Below are 23,018 nucleotides of genomic sequence, written 5' to 3' on the forward strand. Positions count from 1 at the left end.
TATTTAAAGCCACTAACATCACACCTAACCTGACCTCCTTTTCACACTTTTTACTATCACAATTTATGATTTATTTGAATCATGTTAAAAATGTACAACACAATAAACAAGACGGATGCACTCAAACAATTCAACAAGTTCAAAAAAGAGTAGGAAGAAGAAAAGTGTATTCAATGCCACCCATGTCCGATATTAAGTGTCTGATATGATATCAGATGCTGTTTGTCAGCAGTTCTGTTTCGTTGTATGTTGTATACACTCTATACTTATGTTTTTTAAACTGGCACATATTAGTACAGTGGTTTTCAAACCTTTTTCACCAAGTACCACCTCATAAAAAAAGTTGGCTCTCTAAGTACCACCACAATGACCAACATTAAAATACAGTAGCGTAATAGGCCTAATTATTAATTAAAAACAAACTTTATTTAACACTTATATTTAATATTTTTGGCCACTGTAACAGTAATACTGTGTTTGAAAATAGGAAAATAAACACTTTACTTTAATCAAGTGATTATTTGGCGTACCACAGTTTGAAAATCAATGTATTCCCAGCAGGCACAAGACATTAAAACAACAGCCAGACGGAGTTTGCGCGCGTCTGGCTGTTTTCGAAGTGGGGCTGTCGAGTTTGGCAATTACCTTGTGCAAAGCTAGTACAACTTTTTGTACTTTTTTGTACTTTTTGTGGTTTTTTGGCTTCGCTGTGTCACTGTGCCGTGACACTTTGTAGCTTTGTGTCGATCGGTGCTGCGAGCTAGCAAACCGGAGCCGGCTAGCATTACCGGCCTGAGATACGGAGGTGGATTTTTCCTTCTGTTGCTGGATGCGTCGGCAGATAGACCGTGATGCCTGCACCGAGGAAAAGCCCCACATCGGAGGAGTTCGAGGAGATGAGGCTCACACTCCTTTCCCTGTGCGGCGATGTGACTGCGGTGAGGGAGCACCAGGAGCAGCTTTTGGGCCTGCTGGAGGAGGTGAAACAACTACGCCTCCAGAACGTGGAAAAAGACCGGCGCATTGTGGACCTGGAGCAGCGAGTGGACGAGCTGGAGCAATATTCCCGCATGAATGATGTGGTCATCACCGGGATCAAGATCAAGCCACGCAACTACGCGCGTGCGGTGGCCGCGGACAGCGGTGAGCCCAGCGTGCAGGAGGTACAGTCGGTGGAGCAGCAGGTGGCCTCCTATCTCCAAAGCAGGGGGATAGAGATGGACCTGGAGCACATCGAGGCTTGTCACCCACTGCCCATGAGGAACCAGAGACCACCCGCTGTCATCATGAGATTCACAAACAGAAAGAAGAAGATCGCACTATTAAGGCAAGGACGCAAACTCAAAGGAACAGATGTTTTCATCAATGAACACTTGACCAAGAAAAATGCTGACAGCGCAAGGGTCGCACGACAACTTAAAAGGCAAAGCAAGATTCAACAAACCTGGGTAACGAACTGTAAGATCTTCATCAAACTAAATGGGACGCCGGAGGAAGCAAAAATCTTGGTGATAAGGAAAATAGAAGATCTTGATAAGTATTGACATTGATGCAGTACTTGGTATCAATGTAGCTTGTGACTTTTACATCATCTCAATGCTACCCACACCAAGAACACAGACCACACCAAGTATTAATATGGACATGTTACAGAAGATCCTCCAACATCAACAAAAAGAACTGGACATGTGTGAGTATCAAGAGCACACCACAACAGAGACTGATATGGACATAGACCCTGATAATAATTTTTTCTCTGCGATTGTTGAAAACTGTAATTATTTTACCCGCGAACAATATGAAAACAGTGTAAAATCAGAAGATAGTTGATCTATAATACATTTCAATAGTCGAAGCATGTACACTAACTTTGAGGCTATCAAGGATTACTTGAAAGAATTTAGTCATCCATTTACCATTGTTGCAATCACTGAAACCTGGTTCAACAATAATAAAGGTATTGATTTTAGTCTGAATGACTATGAATTAACATACATAAACAGAATAAATAAAATAGGAGGAGGGGTCGCATTGTACATTCATAAATCTGTTACATTTAAAGTTTTAACAAACATGACCATAGCAGTCGATGGATTATTTGAATGCTTAACAGTGGAAATCCTAAATGACAAAAAGACAAATATCTTCATGAGCTGTGTATACCGGGCACCTGGTTCAAGCATAGAAACTTTCAATGAGTGGATGGGTAAACTATTTTCCTCTGTGAACCAAAAAAACATATTTATCTGTGGTGATTTTAACATTGATTTGTTAAACTCAACCAAGCAAAAACATGTCGATGACTTCATTGACAATATGTACAGCTTGTCTATATCCAACCATAACCAAACCAAGCAGAATAACAACACATAGTGCCACAATCATTGACAACACTTTTACAAACATTATGGGAAATCAAGTCACCAGTGGCCTATTTATATGTGACATCACTGACCATTTACCTGTTTTTACTTTATATGACTGTCATCTCAAGAAAACCAAAGACACTATGGCAAAAATCTCTAAACGAATAACAACTGGACGGCGTGGCGAAGTTGGTAGAGTGGCTGTGCCAGCAATCGGAGTGTTGCTGGTTACTGGGGTTCAATTCCCACCTTCTACCGTCCGTTGTGTCCTTGGGCAAGACACTTCACCCTTTGCCTCTGATGGCTGCTGGTAGCGCCTTGCATGGCAGCTCCCGCCATCAGTGTGTGAATGTGTGTGTGAATGGGTAAATGTGGAAATATTGTCAAAGCGCTTTGAGTACCTTGAAGGTAGAAAAGCGCTATACAAGTACAACCCATTTATCATTTATTTATTAACTGAGGAAACAATCTGTGCCCTAAACAATAGTTTGGCAGTTCAGGATTGGACTTCAGTATACAGAGAACCTAATGTGGACAGTGCTTATTGTAATTTTTTAGACATCTTTACTTCCCTGCATAATAAACATTGCCCCGTAAAAGAATATTTTATAAAAGGAAAAAATAAAAATAGCCCTTGGATCACAAAAGGGATAATTAATGCCTGTAAAAAGAAAAACAATCTCTACAAACTTTTCATCAAAATAAAAACAAAAGAAGTCGAACAACGATACAAGAAGTATAAAAATAAATTAACTGATATTATAAGAACAAGCAAACGGTTATATTATTAAAAAAAACTATATGAAAACAAAAATAATATAAAAGGAACTTGGGATGTTTTGAATAGTCTAATAAAACAAGGATATTCCAAATTGACATATCCTGATTACTTTATTGATGAAAACGGTGAAGATTATAATATGACTAATGTAGTAAACAAGTTCAATAGTTTTTTTGTAAATGTTGGTCCTAAATTGGCTGTTGATATCCCAGACAATAGAGTTACAAAATCAACTATTGAACAGAATTCTTCGTCATTCTTCCTCTCAGCTACAAATGAGCAGGAAGTGACAAACATTGTGCGGAAGTGTAAAAGTAAGTACTCCACTGACTGCCATGATATCAACATGATATTGGTTCAAAAGGTTATCCTGAATATTGTAAAACCATTAACTTATATATGTAATTTATCATTCCAGACTGGCTGCTTTCCAAGTCAAATGAAAATCGCTAAAGTAACTCCGCTCTTCAAAAGTGACAGCAAACACGCTTTCACCAATTACAGACCAATCTCTCTTTTGCCTCAGTTCTCAAAAATCTTAGAGAAACTATTTAACTCTCGACTTGAATCTTTTCTTGAGAAGCATCATATAATCAATGACTGTCAGTATCGCTTTAGGTCCAAAAGAACAACTTCAATGGCAATAACTGAAGCTATTGAGGAAATTACTAATGCACTGGAGCATAAAAGATATGCAGTTGGTATTTTTATTGACCTAAAGAAAGTCTTTGATACCATTAATCATTCAATTCTACTAGATAAAATGGGAAGATATGGAATTAGGGGGCTGGCTGGTGACTGGTTAAGAAGTTATTTAACAGGGAGGGTACAGTTTGTTAAAATGGGTCAATTTTTATCTGATACTCTTGGCATTGCTTGTGGTGTCCCCCAAGGATCCGTGTTGGGGCCAAAACTTTTTAATGTATATATTAATGATATGTTTAATACATCCAAAATACTGAAATTTATACTTTTTGCAGATGACACAAATTTATTCTACAGTAGTGATGACTATAATGAGCTCATATATACAGTAAACACAGAACTAAACATAGTAAAAAAATGGATGGACACAAATAAATTATCTTTGAAAATAAATAAAACTAAGATAGTAATGTCTGAACAGAAAATAAGTATTGATTGTACCCAAATTGAAATCGTAAATGAGAATGAATTTTTGGGAGTAATAATTGATAGTAAACTATCATGGAAACCTCATGTCAGACACATTAAAACAAAAATCTCCAAAAGCCTCTCAATTATAAACAAAGCAAAACTATACCTCAATGAAAATGCACTCCGTACTCTATACTGCACCTTGATACTCCCATACTTTACATACTGTGTTGAAGTATGGGGGAATACTTACCAAAACACAATTCATCCTCTGATCATATTACAGAAAAGAGCAGTGCGGATCATTCACAACGTTGGTTATTTAGAACATACTCATAATCTGTTTATGCAATCAAAGTCGCTCAAATTTGATGACCTTGTTAAATATAATACATTAATAATCTTATATAAAGCTTTTAACAAATTATTGCCACCTAATCTACAACGTTTTTTATAAGACGAGTGCAAGCTCATAACTTGAGAGGCTTTGGATATTTCTTACTGCCGAGAGCTCAAACCACTCGTAAACGTTTTTGTGTGTCTGTATGCGGAGTAAAACTATGGAACAAATTGGACTTACAACACAAGCAATGCCAAACTATTAATCGATTTAAACTATTATACAAACATGGGGTCTGGTTCAAATATAGAGATGAGGGTCTTTAATTTGACCTGCTGCTATACTCTGTCTCAAAGTGTAACATGTGCTCAATGTTTCCTTACCATTATTGCTATGTTGTCTATTACCATTATTGCTATGATGTCTATTACCATTGTTGGTATATTCATTATTCCTACATTGTTGATACAAATGATTGTTACAGTGTAATCATTATTGTTACCTATGGTAATGCCACTATGATACAACATCTGTATTATAAGCCTTGAACAAAGTGAGAGTGAAACTCATGTGAATAATCACTGAATGGAGAACTGGGGGTGGGATTAAATAAATTATCTTCTTCCCACTCCCTTTCAGGCAAAACTGGACAATAATGCACTATATTAATTTATATTATTATGTTTTGTCAACTTGTACGTTTTTGTCATTGCCTGAAATAAATAAATAAATGGGAAAAAAAAGAAAAAAGAATTAGGTCTAGATGTTGAGCAACTCAAACCTAACATTGGAACAACATGTTTTTTGACGACGTTTAATCAATTAATTTCTGACATTGATTTGACCATTGAATTTTGGTCATTTTACAACTAATATTTTACAACACAAACACAATGTTGAAACAACATGCTTTTTGAAAACATTTATTCAATGTCAGGTTGTGACGTTGATTTGACCATTGAAATTTGGCTATTTCCCAACCAACAATGTGGATCCAACGTTAGAACGTTGTCTCAATTTACAAATACAACTATTTTGCAATGTTGGTTCAAAGTCAGTTTTAAAGGACATGTATGTATAATCAACATTGTATCAATATCTTGTGCCTACTGGGTTAGTACATTGTTTAAGTTCTTTACCTATTCTATTCCATGGTTTAATTCTACATACATATGTATTTGGGGTGGTCCAAACAAATGCTTTATTCTGTCTTTTACTAAGATATTTTTGCTCACCTGAAGAAAATAATTGCCTGCTTGCTTTGTACATTAATTTAGTTGTATATGTACAATATATCTAATGCGATGAAAAAATGCAGCGGTAATTATGACTAATTAATTACTCAGATTAATTATACAATGCTAAACATAGGTAACACTTGTCTCCTTTCTCAGGAGCTGCAGAGGGACATCGAAAGACACAGTACAGGGGTGGCGTCTGTGCTCAACCTGTGCGAAGTTCTCCTGCATGACTGCGACGCCTGCTCCACCGAGACCGAGTGCGACTCCATTCAGCAGGCTACCAGAGGGCTGGACCGTCGCTGGAGGAACATCTGCGCAATGTCCATGGAGAGGAGGCTTAAGTCAGTGAGGCGCTGCTTGGCAAATTAATGCACATAAATGATGCAGAGTCATGCATGCTCTATTTATGTGCAGGGTTGAGGAGACCTGGAGGTTGTGGCAGAAGTTTTTAGAGGACTACTCACGTTTTGAGGAGTGGTTGAAGACTTCAGAGAGAACAGCTGCCATGCCCAACTCCGCTGGCGTCCTCTACACTGTTGGAAAAGAAGAACTCAAAAAGTTTGAGGTGCGTTTACTTTGGATTTCTAAGCATGAGAGTAGGAGTAGGAGAAAGACAATGCTCCGTTTGCTGTGTTGCATGTTTATAAAACACTGCAGGACGGAGATGCAGCAGGTTAGAGGAAGTGGAAAAGGGTTCTGTTACACAAACTTGCCTGAGCTGATCCGCTCAGCTGCTGCAGTCCATCATAGCTCACATGCGCACTGCTGCTTACTGGTCTGCTGCCATCAGCCAGATTTATGTTCACTTTTGGTTCCATTGTTATTCATGCACAGAACTTCAAGGACCTTTCAGTGTACTGTAATAACAACACTTATTTCGGTCTCAGGCCTTCCAGCGCCAAGTACAGGAGTGTTTGACCCAGCTGGAGCTTATCAACAAGCAGTACAGACGCCTGGCTCGTGAGAACCGCACCGACTCGTCTTGCCACCTCAAAGAAATGGTGCATGATGGGAACAGGAGATGGGACAACCTGCAGAAAAGGGTGGCGGCCATCCTCCGACGACTTAAGGTAGCAACTGTAAATAACACAAACCTCATCATCTACAAGGGTTGAACTATCATACTGTGAACCAGCATCCTCTGCACTGGATGGCCTGATTATCAATCAATCAATCAATCAAAGTTTATTTATATAGCCCTTAATCACAAGTGTCTTAAAGGGCTGCACAAGCCACAACGTAATCCTCGGGTCAGGGCAAGAAAAAACTCAACCCAATGGGAACAACGAGAAACCTTGGAAGGGATCGCAGATGTGGGGACCCCCCGGGTGACCAGTGCAATGGAGGCCGAGTGGATACAGTTAATAATGTGAGAGTCCTATCCATAGTGGGGCCAGCAGGGGAACCTCTTGCATGTAGACATGTCGCGGCGCAGAGACGTCACCAACTGATGCATAAGGAGTGGTCACCCCGGGTCCCGACTTCATGTGAAAGTCCAGTCCATTGGGAGGACAGCAGGGGATCATCTTGAAAAGAGACAAGTCAGCTGCGCGGAGACGTCACCAACTAATGCAAAGAGGAGTGATCCATCATGGGTCCAGACTTCGAACAGCTAGCGGGTCATCCGTGGAGGCTGATCCGTGGTCACCTCTCTCCATGCAGGAGAGGAGGGCAGAGCAGAAAAGAGAGACAGCAGATCAACTGGTCCAAAAACGGGTCTATTTAAAGGCTAGAGTATACAAATGAGTTTTAAGATGGGACTTAAATGCTCCTACTGAGGTAGCATCTCTAACTGTTACCGGTAGGGCATTCCATAGTACTGGAGCCCGAATAGAAAACGCTCGTTAAAATTGTTAGTGAGGTTATTGATAGAGCCCACATAATTTGGGAATGGCGCCATTACCGAAGGCAATAGGCCAGCAAGAGTCGTAGTTGTGACAGCATTAATGTTGCGGCTGCTAATGCAGTGGTTATTAGTAGCTTGTTGAAAATGAGTCAGAACTTCGAATTTTATAAGGTACGGGAGTACCATAACTTTGGAGGTGGTGGACTAGGTCTATCGTATTACCGTTGCAATGCTTGGGTTCATTTATTAGTTGTGTACGACCACAGCTATCAATTATAGTCTGGAGCGCCACGCATGGAGGGACTGACGGGGTATTCATATGGATACTCAATTCATCCTTATAATTATATTATCTTCGTGCGTCACTGGATCAGCGACAAACTCTGAAAATTCACTGATAAAGTCCGAATTGGGCCCAGGGGGGGCGATAGATACCAGCCAGATGGAGAGGTAGCGATGTGACAGACCTCATAGTAAGCGCCTCAAATTATTTATATTTATTACTTAGGTTAGGGGTAAGGTTATGGTTTTCATTGAATATTAGTGCGACCCATCCACCTCTTTTAAGGGGACCGGCAATATGTGCATTCAAATTCATCTGGTTTTAGCCAGGTTTCGCTGAGACTAATGATGTTAAAATTGTTGTCTCTAAGGACCTCATTAACTCATAATGTTTTGGGAGACAATGATCTGATGTTTAAAAAGCCCATATCATTGGTAGTGGGCTGTTTTGAGGATTTTTGTTTAATGGTGTCCATAGTACTGATATTAATAACGTTATAATTATTTTGTGTAATAATTAAATCATTTCGATCACATCTAGGAATTGATATGATGAGGATCTTGAGATTATTTGCTTGGTGCTGTGATACATTTAACGCATCATAATTTGCCACTTCAGTAGAATGCATGTCTACCTCTGGCACAGTCACTACAGAAAAAACATTATGTCAGTTGTGTATTATTCTACGAGAAATGCTATGTGTGCAGGAATTTTGGTGGTTAGTTCTAGCTTAACTGACTCCTCACCCGGACTATCAGACACTGTAATTGCCTGTGTCCGAGCTTGCTGTAGTGTAGTTAGTCAAGCTTGTCTTAAATAGTGGTCTATATTTCTAGATAGAGTGATGGCGCCTTCCCGGTTAGGGTGAAGGCCGTCCCTCCTTAGCAAGCCCGGTTTGCCCCAGAAAGATAGTCAATTATCAATAAACTTTAGTCCCTGTACTCTACAAAAACTAGCCAGTTAAGTGAGACTAATCTGCTATACCTCTCATCATTGCCTGTCTCAGGCATGGGGCCAGAGACAAGTACTCGATGCATAGACATTAGTTTTTGCAAATTTCCACTGCACAGGATGTTGGGTCTCAGGAGGATTTTTGTCATGTGATTATGTCAGTGAAGCATTCATATGCGCTCTGCTCCCGCAGCACTTCATCAGCCAGAGGGAGGAGTTTGAGACGGCTCGGGATAGCATCCTGGTGTGGCTGACTGAGATGGACCTTCAGCTCACCAACATTGAGCACTTCTCCGAGTGTGACGTTCACGCTAAGATTAAACAACTCAAGGTAAACATGCCACTTTTCAACATATTTTGAATCAGCCTTCACAAGCTTTTTGTGTGCACTAGGCGTTCCAGCAGGAGATCCACCTAAACATGGGCAAGATTGAACTGGTGTTCAGGCAGGGCGACGCTCTGCTCGAGAAGAGTGAACCTCTGGATGCAGCTGTGATCGAAGAGGAGCTGGAAGAGCTGCAGAGATACTACCAGGAGGTCTTTGGCCGGGTCAACAGATACTACAAAAAGCTTACCCGGTTACCTGTAAGTACACAGTAGTGGAACACTATGCTTAATTTGCGACTACTTAATTTTCTAATGATTTTCCGTCCTTTTCTCACAGCTTGTGGATGACGAGTTTGACGGTTCAGACAGAGAGCTGGACATGGAGGACAGCGGTGACCTCTACGAGCTGCAGTGGGTCAACTCAACACCTCCACGAACCTCCAGCCGACCACCCTCTGGCGCGACCACCCTCATTCGGGCGGACCGGTCAGGCCGGGACACCCCAGCCAGTGTGGACTCAATCCCGTTAGAGTGGGACCATGACTACGACCTGAGCAGGGGTCTGGAGAGCCCAGGAGGGCGAAGCCACAGGCAGAGGAGCCGAGGGCAAGAGGAGGAGGAAGAGGTGGAGTATCTGAGGACAGCTACTGCAGTGCTGTCAGGTTAGTCTGAAACGTTTTTATATGTAAATATATCACAAAACTCCAGAGAGAACATCAAAGTTAGTCCTTCAACAAATGTCCTGTAGTTATGTGGTATGGCCACAGATGTCACTGATGTCCGGCAAGCACAAGTATTAGACATAAGTTAATAAATAGTCAATGTTATGTTTTTTTCTCCAGATGTAGTTATTCCAGAGAGTCCAGAGGCCTATATAAAACTGACTGAGAACACATTGAAATCGTCCTCTGGTAGGAACCTCAGAGCTAATTAGGAATGACTCAGCATGATGCCTCAGAAGCTCCAAATCACTGCATGCTTTTCTAACAACACCCCAACAGGGGACAACACTGCAGCTGCAGCTTCCATCCACACAAAATAAAACATATATTGTCTCCATCAGCATGCAGATGAAAATATTGCATGTTGAAGGTCCATCCCTAGTCTGTGAACTACTTTTAATATTTTTATCATAGCAGATATAATCCTGTGTTGTGGATAACATGTCCGAGCCTGCCTTCAGTCACACTAATGCATGCATTGTGTCCATTTGCAAAATGCATCAACAACTCTTCATTTTCCATATTTTTACCCTGAAGTGGTTTCTGTGCAGGTGAGCCAGGCCAGCTGGAGGCCAGTCTCAGGCAACTGGACCAAGTTCTGGATGCAGGACGCTGCCACCTGCAGGCGAGAGAGGACGCCGCCAACCGCTCCAGCCCTGATGTTGATGCCACCTACATGGGCTATGTGCGTTACACTACTTACATATGTAACTGGTTCACTTTTTACTAGCTACACCTGAAGTTAGTTATTTGATTTTAAGGGTTTGAAAATATTTTAGCAAAAAATTGATTAATAATCTTACATTTTTGTTTTTCATTTATTTACCTCCTTGAGGATTTTGTTGTATTACTCGTTTTTCATTGCATTTTTTGGTGAACAGCTGAGCTTAATAAATATTTTTTTGCAAATAAAATGAAAAAAATTTATAATAATTGATCACAATTAATTATTTTAGATATTTATTGTTTCTTTTGTATGCTAAATACATGAAACAAACTTTGATGCAGATGCGTCTGATGGGCGAGTGTCACGGCAGCATAGAAGCAGTGAAGCGAGCTGAGGAAGAACTCACAGAGGACGAAGATGAAATGCCAGGACTCACCAATCCGACCAACGCAGACAGTCAGAGTGCAGGTCTGTCGCACACACACACTCACACAAATACATAATTTGTCTGTCAATATGGTGAGCATTTTTGTTCAAAGGATCTGTTGTCCCATGTCCAGGTGTGATCAAGCGCTGGGAGCTGATCCAGGCTCAGTCTCTCAGTGAAAAACACAAGCAGAACCTGCAGCATTGGCAGCAACTGATATCAGACCTGCAGACCATGCGTGCCTGGCTGGGTCAGTCTGAGGCAGAGCTGGGCCAGTTGCGAGGCCTGGAGCGCAGCACGGACATCCACAGCATGCAGCAGAGGATCAAGAAACTAAGGGTTTGTCTTTGACTTGTCTTGCATCAGTTTATCAAGAAAGTACTTGCATCCTCAACCCTTTTTTGGTGCTCAGGAGTTGCAGAAAGGGATGGACGCCCACAAGTCGGAGTTGCTTTCCATCAACCTGACTGGCGCCAGTTTCCTCCAATCAAAGCCCGACTCTGAGGAGGCGTGGGGGCTAAAGGACGGTCTAGAGGAGATGAACGCATCCTGGGATCGCCTGGGCACCTTGCTGGAGAAGTGGAGAGAGGAGCTGCAGCAGGCTCTCATGCAGTGCCAGGTGCGGAAAAACATAAAAAACTAGTTAAAGGCCTACTGAAACCCACTACTACCGACCACGCAGTCTGATAGTTTATATATCAATGATGAAATCTTAACATTATAACACATGCCAATACGGCCGGGTTAACTTATAAAGTGACATTTTAAATTTGCCGCTAAACTTCCGGTTCGAAACGCCTCTGAGGATGACGTATGCGCGTGACGTAGCCCGGGGAACATGGGTATGCCTTCCACATTGAAGCCAATACGAAAAAGCTCTGTTTTCATTTCATAATTCCACAGTATTCTGGACATCTGTGTTCGTGAATCTTTTGCAATCATGTTCATTGCATTATGGAGAAAGAAGCTGAGCAAGCAAAGAAGAAAGTTGTCGGTGCGAAATGGACGTATTTTTCGAACGAAGTCAGCAACAACAGTACACAGCCGGCGCTTCTTTGTTTACATTCCCGAAAGATGCAGTCAAGATGGAAGAACTCGGATAACAGAGACTCTAACCAGGAGGACTTTTGACTTCGATACACAGACGCCTGTAGAGAACTGGGACAACACAGACTCTTACCAGGATTACTTTGATTTGGATGACAAAGACGCAGACGTGCTACTGTGAGTATGCAGCTTTGGCTTCTAAACATTTGATCGCTTGACCGTATGTGCGCAACTTTTTTTTGCGTATGTACGTAACTTTTTTTAAATATATAAGCTTTATGAACCTTGGGTTAGGTGAACGGTCTTTTGGGCTGAGTGATTGTGTGTGTTGATCAGGTGTTTGAATTGTATTGGCGTGTTCTATGGAGCTAGGAGCTATCATAGGAGCTAGGAGTTAGCATAACAAAGACGTAGGTGTTTTTATGCAGGATTAATTTGTGTCATATTAAATATAAGCCTGGTTGTGTTGTGGCTAATAGAGTAAATATATGTCTTGTGTTTATTTACTGTTTTAGTCATTCCCAGCTGAATACCAGGTACCGTGAGTATGCAGCCTTGGCTGCTAAACATTTGATAGCTTGACCGTACGTGCGCGTCACGTACGTAACTTTTTAAAAATATATGAGCTTTATGAACCTTGGGTTAGGTGAACGGTCTTTTGGGCTGAGTGATTGTGTGTGTTGATCAGGTGTTTGAATTGTATTGGCGTGTTCTATGGAGCTAGGAGCTAGCAGCTAGCATAACAAACACGCAGGTGTTTTTATGCAGGATTAATTTGTGGCATATTAAATATAAGCCTGGTTGTGTTGTGGCTAATAGAGTATATATATGTCTTGTGTTTATTTACTGTTGTAGTCATTCCCAGCTGAATATCAGGTACCGTGAATATGCAGCCTTGGCTGCTAAACATTTGATAGCTTGACCGTATGTGCGCGTCACGTACGTAACTTTTTAAAAATATATAAGCTTTATGAACCTTGGGTTAGGTGAACGGTCTTTTGGGCTGAGTGATTGTGTGTGTTGATCAGGTGTTTGAATTGTATTGGCGTGTTCTATGAAGCTAGGAGCTAGCAGAGGAGCTAGGAGCTAGCATAACAAACACGTAGGTGTTTTTATGCAGGATTAATTTGTGGCATATTAAATATAAGTCTGGTTGTGTTGTGGCTAATAGAGTATATATATGTCTTGTGTTTATTTACTGTTGCAGTCATTCCCAGCTGAATATCAGGTCACCCCCGGCTCTCACAGCATCTTCCCTATCTGAATAGCTTCAACTCCCCACTAGTCCTTCACTTGCACTTTACTCATCCACAAATCTTTCATCCTCGCTCAAATTAATGGGGAAATTGTCGCTTTCTCGGTCCGAATCTCTCTCACTTCATGCGGCCATCATTGTAAACAATAGGGAACTTTGCGTATATGTTCAATTGACTACGTCACGCTACTTCCGGTAGGGGCAAGCCTTTTTTTTATCAGATACCAAAAGTTGCAATCTTTATCGTCGTTGTTCTATACTAAATCCTTTCAGCAAAAATATGGCAATATCGCGAAATGATCAAGTATGACACATAGAATAGATCTGCTATCCCCGTTTAAATAAAAAAAATTCATTTCAGTAGGCCTTTAAATTCAAGTAATAATAAAAGTTAGATTATTTTCAGAAAAGTATATACCTCGCACCAAAAAAAGTGCATCTCTCCTTTTAGGAGTTCCACGAGATGAGTCATGGTCTGCTGCTGTGGTTGGAGAACATCGACCGTCGGAGGAATGAGGTGGTTCCCGTACCTTCAAACCTGGACCATGAAACGCTACAAGCTCATCTCAGGACACTGACTGTACGTTACAAGAGCACATCCTATCTCTATAGACATTTGAGCCCTGCTATTTCCGGTTGTTACGTTCCAAGAAAAAATGCAAATGAACATTCAACCCATGAAAATGCCAAATAATGCCTACTTTTCATACTTAATTTCAGCCATACAGTATACAGAGATTGTGCCTACAATAGGGTTACGTATAATCTTGTCAAAGCAGCTTCCTGCTGGAAAATGTTTAAAGAATTTTGTGAATTCTGCTGGATTTATAGCCATAGTACTCTTTTGCTACTGTAGATAGTGCCATCTACCCACTTTTTATTTAACTTACCATAAAAAACAATTATTTACAACCTAAAGCAGAGGAAATTCAGTAAATATGCTGGAATAATGAAAGGGATCTACTGTAGACCCAAACTATTGAGACACACACTTAACAAATTAGGTTTATTGATAAGAAGTTGGACCAGGCTTCTCAGTGCTTCCTAAATTTTCCCATCATGTACTTTGTGGGAACAGTTTGAGGAAGGCCCTTTCTGGAACACATTACAAAAAAAGCAAGGGCTGTGCAAGCATGCTTGGATGCAATTGGAGGAGATTTGTACCAAAATCTATTCTAACTGCAAAGCATTCAACTCCATGTTTTCACCCAATTATTTTGTCCATGCAGTTTCAGTGCTCCAACATTTATTTTTGTTCTGCTGTGCAGCAAATCAAGCGGGAGCTGCTGGACTCTCAGCAGAAGGTGTCGTCCCTCCAGGAGCTCTCAGCTCAGCTGCTGGTCAGCACGGCAGTGCCCACGCCCACCACTCTCCGTTCCCCTGGCAGCGAGTGTCTGGAGGCCCAGGAGAAGGTGCATGTGATCTGGAACAGGCTGCGCCTGCTCCTGCGGGAGGTCGACTGCGACCTGGAGGGGTTGCAGAGGCGACTGGAGGTCGTGAGCACGCAACAGGTGGGGCACCTTCTCCCTGTGCACGCCATCTTGTTGTTGAATGCTACTTGAGCCAACTTCTGGTGTTTTGTTATTTTAAGGATTTCATACCCCGAACTGTTGTCAAATCTGACATGACTTCTGCTGGTCTTGCATCTGATTCAACAAGCATCCAAGCTTTCAGACGATTGGTAATGTTTTTATTAAATATCATTACGATAGCCATATTAGGAGGGCCTGAAAAAAGTGTATCTCTTGTATCTAACTTTATTTACGTCTATTAATTATGACTAAAAGTACGGATTTTTCTTGTAAAATTACAGCTTTTCCCCCTAATACCATATTTTTTATTGTAACATTATTTTGATCAAACACATTTCTATTTAAGTCAAAACGTTATAAATAACGTTGCAGCTTGTTGATTTTACAAAACATTGTTTTTCTTTTTTACATTATTGTATATAAATATATATATATACTACCGTTCAAAAGTTTGGGGTCACATTAAAATGTCCTTATTTTTCAATGAAGATAACTTTAAACTAGTCTTAACTTTAAAGAAGTACACTCTATACATTGCTAATGTGGTAAATGACTATTCTAGCTGCAAATGTCTGGTTTTTATTGCAATATCTACATCGGTGTATAGAGGCCCATTTCCAGCAACTATCACTCCAGTGTTCTAATGGTACAATGTGTTTGCTCATTGGCTCAGAAGGCTAATTGATGATTAGAAAACCCTTGTGCAATCATGTTCACACATCTGAAAACAGTTTAGCTCAGTACAGAAGCTACAAAACTGACCTTCCTATGAGCAGATTGAGTTTCTGGAGCATCACATTTGTGGGGTCAATTAAACGCTCAAAATGGCCAAAAAAAGAGAACTTTCATCTGAAACGCGACAGTCTATTCTTGTTCTTAGAAATGAAGGATATTCCACACAATTGTTTGGGTGACCCCAAACTTTTGAACGGTAGTGTATATATACATATATATCTTGTGTAATTCAAAGAATTACGTGAGTTTTTTCTCTTCTAAAATTCAGAAAATCATTATGAGCACTGATAAAAGTCCTCAATCTTTATATTGTTTTCTTTAAACTACAATACTGTTTCCTACTTGCATTAGAGGAAGGTTTCCTAAGATCTACTATCCCCCCCTAAAATTAAATTTTAATCGTAGATAAAATTGTTTTACTCTAATGCTCCTTTATACAATACAACGCTGTCTTCTCTCCCATCAAATGTTATACTTCTTAATATTTTAGCAGAAAAGTGTCTCCTGAATACTTTCTTGTAGCGTGCCCTGCTTTTTTGATATGCTGCTTTTCAGCATGTTGATCCTCAAGGAAACCTGGCTTTTCATAAAAAATGTTATCAAAAATCCTACTCTATTTTTGTCATTTTTAGAGGTTGGGAAGCCAGCTTTCATGTGATTACTTTTCTGCTTTGTTGATGATCCCTCCAGCAACCTTTTAGTTCTTTTATGTCTTCATTTGCCTCTTGACTGAAACATTTCTTTTCTTTCTTTTTACCATTCCCTGCTCATTACGCCGTTCAGCCTCGAGGCAAAAGTAGTCAGGCCCACCCTGGACCCCCTGAGAGCGACCCCCGCCACAGGTACCTCACCCTCCCTTTTGGACCGCTAGAAAGATGAATGGGATCATGGAACAGAATCTGAACTAAATTGGGGAATATTTGATCTAAGCGTGTGTAAGATGATGTTCCATGATCTCTCACCTGTTCTTGAGGTCATGTGACCAGCTCCTAAAACGAGCAGGGTGACATCGGGCTGTTCTTTTTTTCTTTAGATGTTTTGTTTCACTGCTTCACCTTGATCAGCTGCTGCTTCTCTTATAACGTTGTAATAATGTCTTTGCCAGTAGATGGCCGTAACCTGTTTCTCCAGACACTTTAAGTGCTGCTTGTGCTTGTAAAACAAAACAAAACTTGGCATTGAACTCTCACACACGCTTTCCTCCCACTGACTCATCTGTTTGTGTGTGTGTGTGTGTGTGTGTGTGTGTGTGTGTGTGCGAGTGTGTGTGATGCTTGGAGGTTGACGTCTTTGGTTTGCGTATGTACCAGTGTGTGTATCTGCTGGTCATGTGTCTTATTTCTATGTGAGTCTCCTGTGTGCAATTGGATGTGTTTTGCATTTTTTACGTTTCCCCCAACTCTTTGCCCAGACATGCTGTTGTCAATGTGTTTGGACACCAAGCTGATACTAACATATAAAAATAGTAATATACCCTTTAAAATGGCTACAATTAAAATTTTTAAAAATCTCTATTTTGCACTGAGATTTTGTGTCCAAAATGATAAACTAATAACATTACAGTATGACTATTATAATAACAATGTTAACAAACACAAAATCCATATATTGCGTTAAGTTTCGGCCAAAATGATATGATAATTATAATTATTATAATAAACACACCTATTGGTGATACTTGGACACATCATCAGTGATAAACCAGAGGTCACAGGGTGTTTCAGGTCTTTAATCATCCGAGACCCCCCTGATCAGGACGATAATAATACATTTTTAAAAAATTATAATACACTATAATACAGAAATTAGTTATTGTCTCGGTTTATTTCTATTATTGAAATGTTTTTAAATCCACATGTATCTTTACATTTTGTGTCAAAATACTATAAAATTATAACATTATTACTATTATTAAAAATACACTTTGGACATTTGTATGATTTTTTTAATAATCCCGATTTTGTATTAGGATTTTGAAGCTGTATTATTTTTGTGCCAAAAGTAATACTACACTGTTATCCAGATTTGTGATATTTAATTCACTCTGATTATGATTTTTTGTAAAAAAATATATAAATTGAATTGTTTGTAAAACATATAAACCCCCTTTATGCATTTCAACATATTGACCGCAAGATCAACTGCACTTACACAAAAATACTCATTTTTAAATAAATGATAAATGGGTTATACTTGTATAGCGCTTTTCTACCTTCAAGGTACTCAAAGCGCTTTGACAGTATTTCCACATTCACCCATTCACACACACATTCACACACTGATGGCGGGAGCTGCTATGCAAGGCGCTAACCAGCAGCCATCAGGAGCAAAGGGTGAAGTGTCTTGCCCAAGGACACAACGGACGTGACTAGGAAGGTAGAAGGTGGGAATTGAACCCCAGTAACCAGCAACACTCCGATTGCTGGCACAGCCACTCTACCAACTTCGCCACACCGTCCCCGTATATATTAATAATGGTACTGTACGAACATATTAATTACACTGGGATCCGTTACTTAGATTTTGTGCCTAAATAAAAATAACCACTATCATAGAAACAGGCCTCATTATTTTCAAAGTACAATTAAAGGCCTACTGAAACCCACTACTACCGACCACGCAGTCTGATAGTTTATATATCAATGATGAAATCTTAACATTGCAACACATGCCAATACGGCCGGGTTAACTTATAAATTGCCATTTTAAATTTCTCGCCACACTTCCGGTTGAAAACGTCTAGATATGATGACGTATGCGTGTGACGGAATCAGTTGATGCGGAAGTATTGGTACCCCATTGAATCCAATACAAAAAAGCTCTGTTTTCATTTCAAAATTCCACAGTATTCTGGACATCTGTGTTGGTGAATCTTTTGCAATTTGTTTAATGAACAATGGAGACTGCAAAGAAGAAAGTTGTAGGTGGGATCGGTGTATTAGCGGCGGACTACAGCAACACAACCAGGAAGACAGAGATGGATAGCAGACGCGTTAGCCGGCGAACTCACCTTAACTTCCTCCGTCTCGCCGAACGCATCTGTGATCGGGTGAAGTCCTTCGTCACACCGTCGATCGCTGGAACGCAGGTGAACACGGGTGTTGATGAGCAGATGAGGGCTGGCTGGCGTAGGTGGATAGCTAATGTTTTTAGCATAGCTCTGTGATGTCCGGTTGCTAAGTTAGCTTCAATGGCGTTGTTAGCAACAGCATTGTTAACCTTCGCCAGGCTGGAAAGCATTAACCGTGTAGTTACATGTCCATGGTTTAATAGTATTGTTGATCTTCTGTCTATCCTTCCAGTCAGGGGTTTATTTCTTTTGTTTCTATCTGCAGTTAAGCACGATGCTATCACGTTAGCTCCGTAGCTAAAGTGTTTCGTCGATGTATTGTCGTGGAGGTAAAAGTCACTGTGAATGTCCATTTCGCGTTCTCGACTCTCATTTTCAAGAGGATATAGTATCCGAGGTGGTTTAAAATACAAATCCGTGATCCACAATAGAAAAAGGAGAGAGTGTGGAATCCAATGAGCCAGCTTGTACCTAAGTTACGGTCAGAGTGAAAAAAGATATGTCTTGCACTGCATTCTAGTACTTCACTCGAACGTTCCTCATCCACGAATCTTTCATCCTCGCTCAAATTAATGGGGTAATCGTCGCTTTCTCGGTCCAAATCGCTCTAGCTGCGTTGAAAACAATAGGAAAATGTGAGAAGACTTTCAATTGACTATGTCACGCTACTTCCGGTAGGGGCAAGGCTTTTTTTTATCAGATACCAAAAGTTGCGATCTTTATCGTCGTCGTTCTCTACTAAATCCTTTCAGCAAAAATATGGCAATATCGCGAAATGATCAAGTATGACACGTAGAATGGATCTGCTATCCCCGTTTAAATAAAACAATTTCATTTCAGTAGGCCTTTAAATAGATATTCATTATTATACTTTTGTCCAAATAATGCAGCTCTTTTAATGAATTTCAGGTGTACCTAACGTTGTTTTGCGACGTCCACATTAATCCTCCAAATGTATTTTGATGAGATAAGAATGTTTTGGTGCTTCAATTAAAACACGTTTGACTCGGCACAGTAATGCTTTGCAAATATTTGGCGTATCTGACTCCTTTTGTGTATCCTCCCTCCCAGCCGCAGGAGGTCAGCCGGCGCCGCTGGCTGCGTTTCCTCCCGTTCTGACCTTTTGGACGGCGTCTCCTCGCCATCCTCCTCCTCCTCTTCCTCCAAAGGCCATTCCTTCCTGCATCGTGTCCTGAGAGCCGCGCTCCCCGTGCAGCTGCTCCTCTTGTTCCTCATTGGCCTGGCCTGCCTGGTGCCCATGAGCCAGGAGGACTACAGCTGCCACCACGCCAACAACTTTGCCCGCTCCTTCCATCCCATGCTGCGCTACACAAACGGACCCCCACCTATATAGCTGCCTATCCACCCATATCGCTTTGCCAAGGACTCCTGTGAATGTGCCCTTTTTCACCCTGTGCCCTACAGCAACAAGCTCCGCCCCCTGTTGGGATGCACCATTATGACAAGGAGGCCTTTAATTACTAATGGACCTTTTTAAATATATATTTTTAAATTTTGTTTACCTTAAATATGTATATGAGGTTTTTTAGTGATATCAATGAGAAAGAACAAAGCACTATTTATAATACACTCACGATGGGAGCTAAAGTCGTCCACTATTCCCAGTGCTGCTACTGTTTATTGAGCGGAATATTATTCGTCTGAAAAAAGCTCAAGTGTTTAAGGATATTGGTCCTGAAAAGATTTAACCAATAAACAGATGAGTTAATATAATGTTTAAAAGGACGCGTTTACGACTACATAACTCGAGTCCTGCGGTGAAAATGCCCGGATGTACTTTTTACTCTTTGATTCAATTCCCCATATGCGCGTCTGTTTGCTAGCCCCAACAAGATGCGTTGACGCTGCGTTGTAAATTCTGCTAGACTTCTAACCAAGTAAATATTTTTTTGTAGTCTGAATTTGCCAACTTAATTTCTCTCTGGTTCGTTTCAACTTTGCTGTGAGGACCGTCCAAGTACTCCCTGTTTGCTGTTTGAAGGTACCGCACTGACTGACTGAACGCCTTTGAGACAAAATGGCCAACTTCTCCCCGCCTAAAGCTAAAGCTCATATTTCTACTGCTTTGATTGTGATAAAGATGTTTTTTCTGTTATATATAATATATATATACTTTTGTTTCTGTTAGAGCATGCACTTGAAAGCCCCTAAAGCCAAACAATCACTGATTGTGTAGCTGTAGATTTATTAATCATATTATTAATGTTTGGTTATAAGTATTATTCCGAAGTGATCAAACATCGCTACCTTATCTAAACACAATGTGTACAAAAATATGAAAATTGTTAATTTATGTATGTACAGTTTGCTAATGCCGAATACTCTTTGCATATAATAAAACATGAACCATTTAATAACTCTTGTGTAAATCCACAACTTGTTAGTGAAACAATTACCAATTGCAGTCAAGAGTTGTAGCCTTTCCTATTGTCCAAATAAATACAATACGGTTGTTTGATTACAATGGTTAGCACATGAGTCTAAAGAGGTACGGGTTCGAATCTCCATTGGAACGTCTGTGTGCATTTTGTATGTTTTCCATTATTACCCACATCCCAAAAGTTTAAAATTGGGGACTATACATTGTTTACATGTGCTCCAAAGTGCTGGGACAGGCCCCATACTCAGTAAAGAAAGTGAATGAATGTGTACATTAACTCTGCCAAGTGGAGGTTTCATTATATGTGTACATTTTTAAAGCCCACAGAGTCCCTAAATTATTACTTTTATTTTTCTTCAGTTAAATGTATCCATTTCCTACCGCTTGTCTCTTTTTGGGGTCGTGGGGGTGCTGGAGCCTATCTCAGCTGCATTTGCGCAGAAGGCGGGGTACACCCTGGACAAGTCGCCACCTCATCGCAGGGCCAACACAGATAGGCAGACAACATTCACACTTACATTCACACACTAGGGCCAATTTAGTTTTGCCAATCAACCTATCCCCAGGTGCATGTCTTTGGAGGTGGGAGGAAGCCGGGGAACCTGGAGGGAACCCACGCAGTCACGGGGAGAACATGCAAACTCCACACAGAAATGTATATCACACTTAATTCCAAAGATTGTTTTTTAGCACTTAGTTGTGGTGAAACATTTTGACAATAAATCATCTTTTTTTTACAAGGACAAAAATCACTTCACACACTTAGCAAGTGTTAAAATCTTGATGTGTTGAGAACAAAACAAGAACGATAATGAAAATCAAAACCATGAGGTGTGGACTGAATCCTACTCAAAAGTGAAACAATATGATCATATGCTGATCCATCTTATATAGTGGGGCTCACTAATGTGTGGCCTCCATGTGTCTACGTACTGACTCCAGACCACCATGAGTTACTTTTTTTTCCATTGATCATTCCTATTTTGTTCCACCAAGAAAGAAACAGATTTCAATTGGAATATTTCATTCATTAAGAGCAAAGTGTTCCCTTCATGTCTTTCGAGCTGTGTACATTTAATACAAAACAAGTTAACTTTATAAAGCAAATGTTTAAAGTTAACATATGATACAATTTGACTCGGATTAGACCAGTGGTTCTTAACCTGGGTTCGATCGAACCTTAGGAGTTCGGCGGAGGTCAAAACACACCCGACTCATCGTGTAAATACAAACTTCTCCCTATCGCCGTATTACCGATACGGCAACAGCTGACTGATTTGCAGGTGTGTAATTTGTTGTGAGTTTATGCACTGTGTTGGTTTTGTTGTTTGAACAAGGTGATGTTCATGAACGGTTCATTTTATGCACCAGTAAAAAAACATGGTAACACTTTAGTATGGGGAACATATTCACCATTAATTAGTTGCTTATTAACATGCAAATTAGTAACATATTGACTCTTAACTAGTCATTATTAAGTATTTATTAACAGTGTTGGGTTAGTTACTGAAAACCAGTAACTAGTTACAATTACTAGTTACTTAATTTCAAAAGTAACTCAGTTACTAACTCAGTTACTTACATCAAAAAGTAATGCGTTACTGTGAAAAGTAACTATTTAGTTACTTCTTTTTTTCTTTTTTTTTAAAGCTCCCATTAATGCTCTTTTAGCCTTCATTTCAGTGCTGTTATTGCACTGGAGAATAATACAATCTGTTGATCAACTTGACATGCATTTTTATTTTCATTTTAACATAATTAATGAAAAACAGTGCAACATAAAAAGGCATTTCTCCTTTCTTTAAACTTGGACCAATGACCATTAATAAAAAACAACTGAAAGAGCAACATAAGAAGGCACATCATCTTCCTTGAAACATAGGTAGTGAAATAAAGTCTGACATCTGGAGT

General features: G+C 40.2%; 1 protein-coding gene across 3 annotated transcripts in view; it reads left to right on the forward strand.

Moving 5' to 3' along the window:
* Nucleotides 1-21,487, forward strand: part of syne1a (spectrin repeat containing, nuclear envelope 1a) — a 178,765-nt gene extending 157,278 nt beyond the window's left edge. For 2 of the 3 annotated variants that reach the window (XM_062044564.1, XM_062044565.1), the window contains 16 exons: nucleotides 5,998-6,185; nucleotides 6,259-6,409; nucleotides 6,732-6,914; nucleotides 9,118-9,255; nucleotides 9,318-9,509; nucleotides 9,589-9,913; nucleotides 10,094-10,162; nucleotides 10,525-10,658; nucleotides 10,982-11,108; nucleotides 11,201-11,406; nucleotides 11,480-11,686; nucleotides 13,821-13,949; nucleotides 14,638-14,880; nucleotides 14,961-15,050; nucleotides 16,420-16,478; nucleotides 19,778-21,487. In XM_062044564.1, coding sequence (XP_061900548.1) covers nucleotides 5,998-6,185; nucleotides 6,259-6,409; nucleotides 6,732-6,914; nucleotides 9,118-9,255; nucleotides 9,318-9,509; nucleotides 9,589-9,913; nucleotides 10,094-10,162; nucleotides 10,525-10,658; nucleotides 10,982-11,108; nucleotides 11,201-11,406; nucleotides 11,480-11,686; nucleotides 13,821-13,949; nucleotides 14,638-14,880; nucleotides 14,961-15,050; nucleotides 16,420-16,478; nucleotides 19,778-20,060 — 2,724 coding nt within the window. In that variant the 3' untranslated portion in view covers nucleotides 20,061-21,487. The remainder of the gene's footprint in view (nucleotides 1-5,997; nucleotides 6,186-6,258; nucleotides 6,410-6,731; nucleotides 6,915-9,117; nucleotides 9,256-9,317; nucleotides 9,510-9,588; nucleotides 9,914-10,093; nucleotides 10,163-10,524; nucleotides 10,659-10,981; nucleotides 11,109-11,200; nucleotides 11,407-11,479; nucleotides 11,687-13,820; nucleotides 13,950-14,637; nucleotides 14,881-14,960; nucleotides 15,051-16,419; nucleotides 16,479-19,777) is intronic. The other variant, XM_062044566.1, reaches the window with a different exon arrangement.
* The last annotated feature ends 1,531 nt before the right edge of the window (nucleotides 21,488-23,018 follow it).

The sequence above is a fragment of the Entelurus aequoreus genome, linkage group LG04, assembly GCF_033978785.1.
Source record: "Entelurus aequoreus isolate RoL-2023_Sb linkage group LG04, RoL_Eaeq_v1.1, whole genome shotgun sequence".
Classification (NCBI taxonomy): domain Eukaryota; kingdom Metazoa; phylum Chordata; class Actinopteri; order Syngnathiformes; family Syngnathidae; genus Entelurus; species Entelurus aequoreus.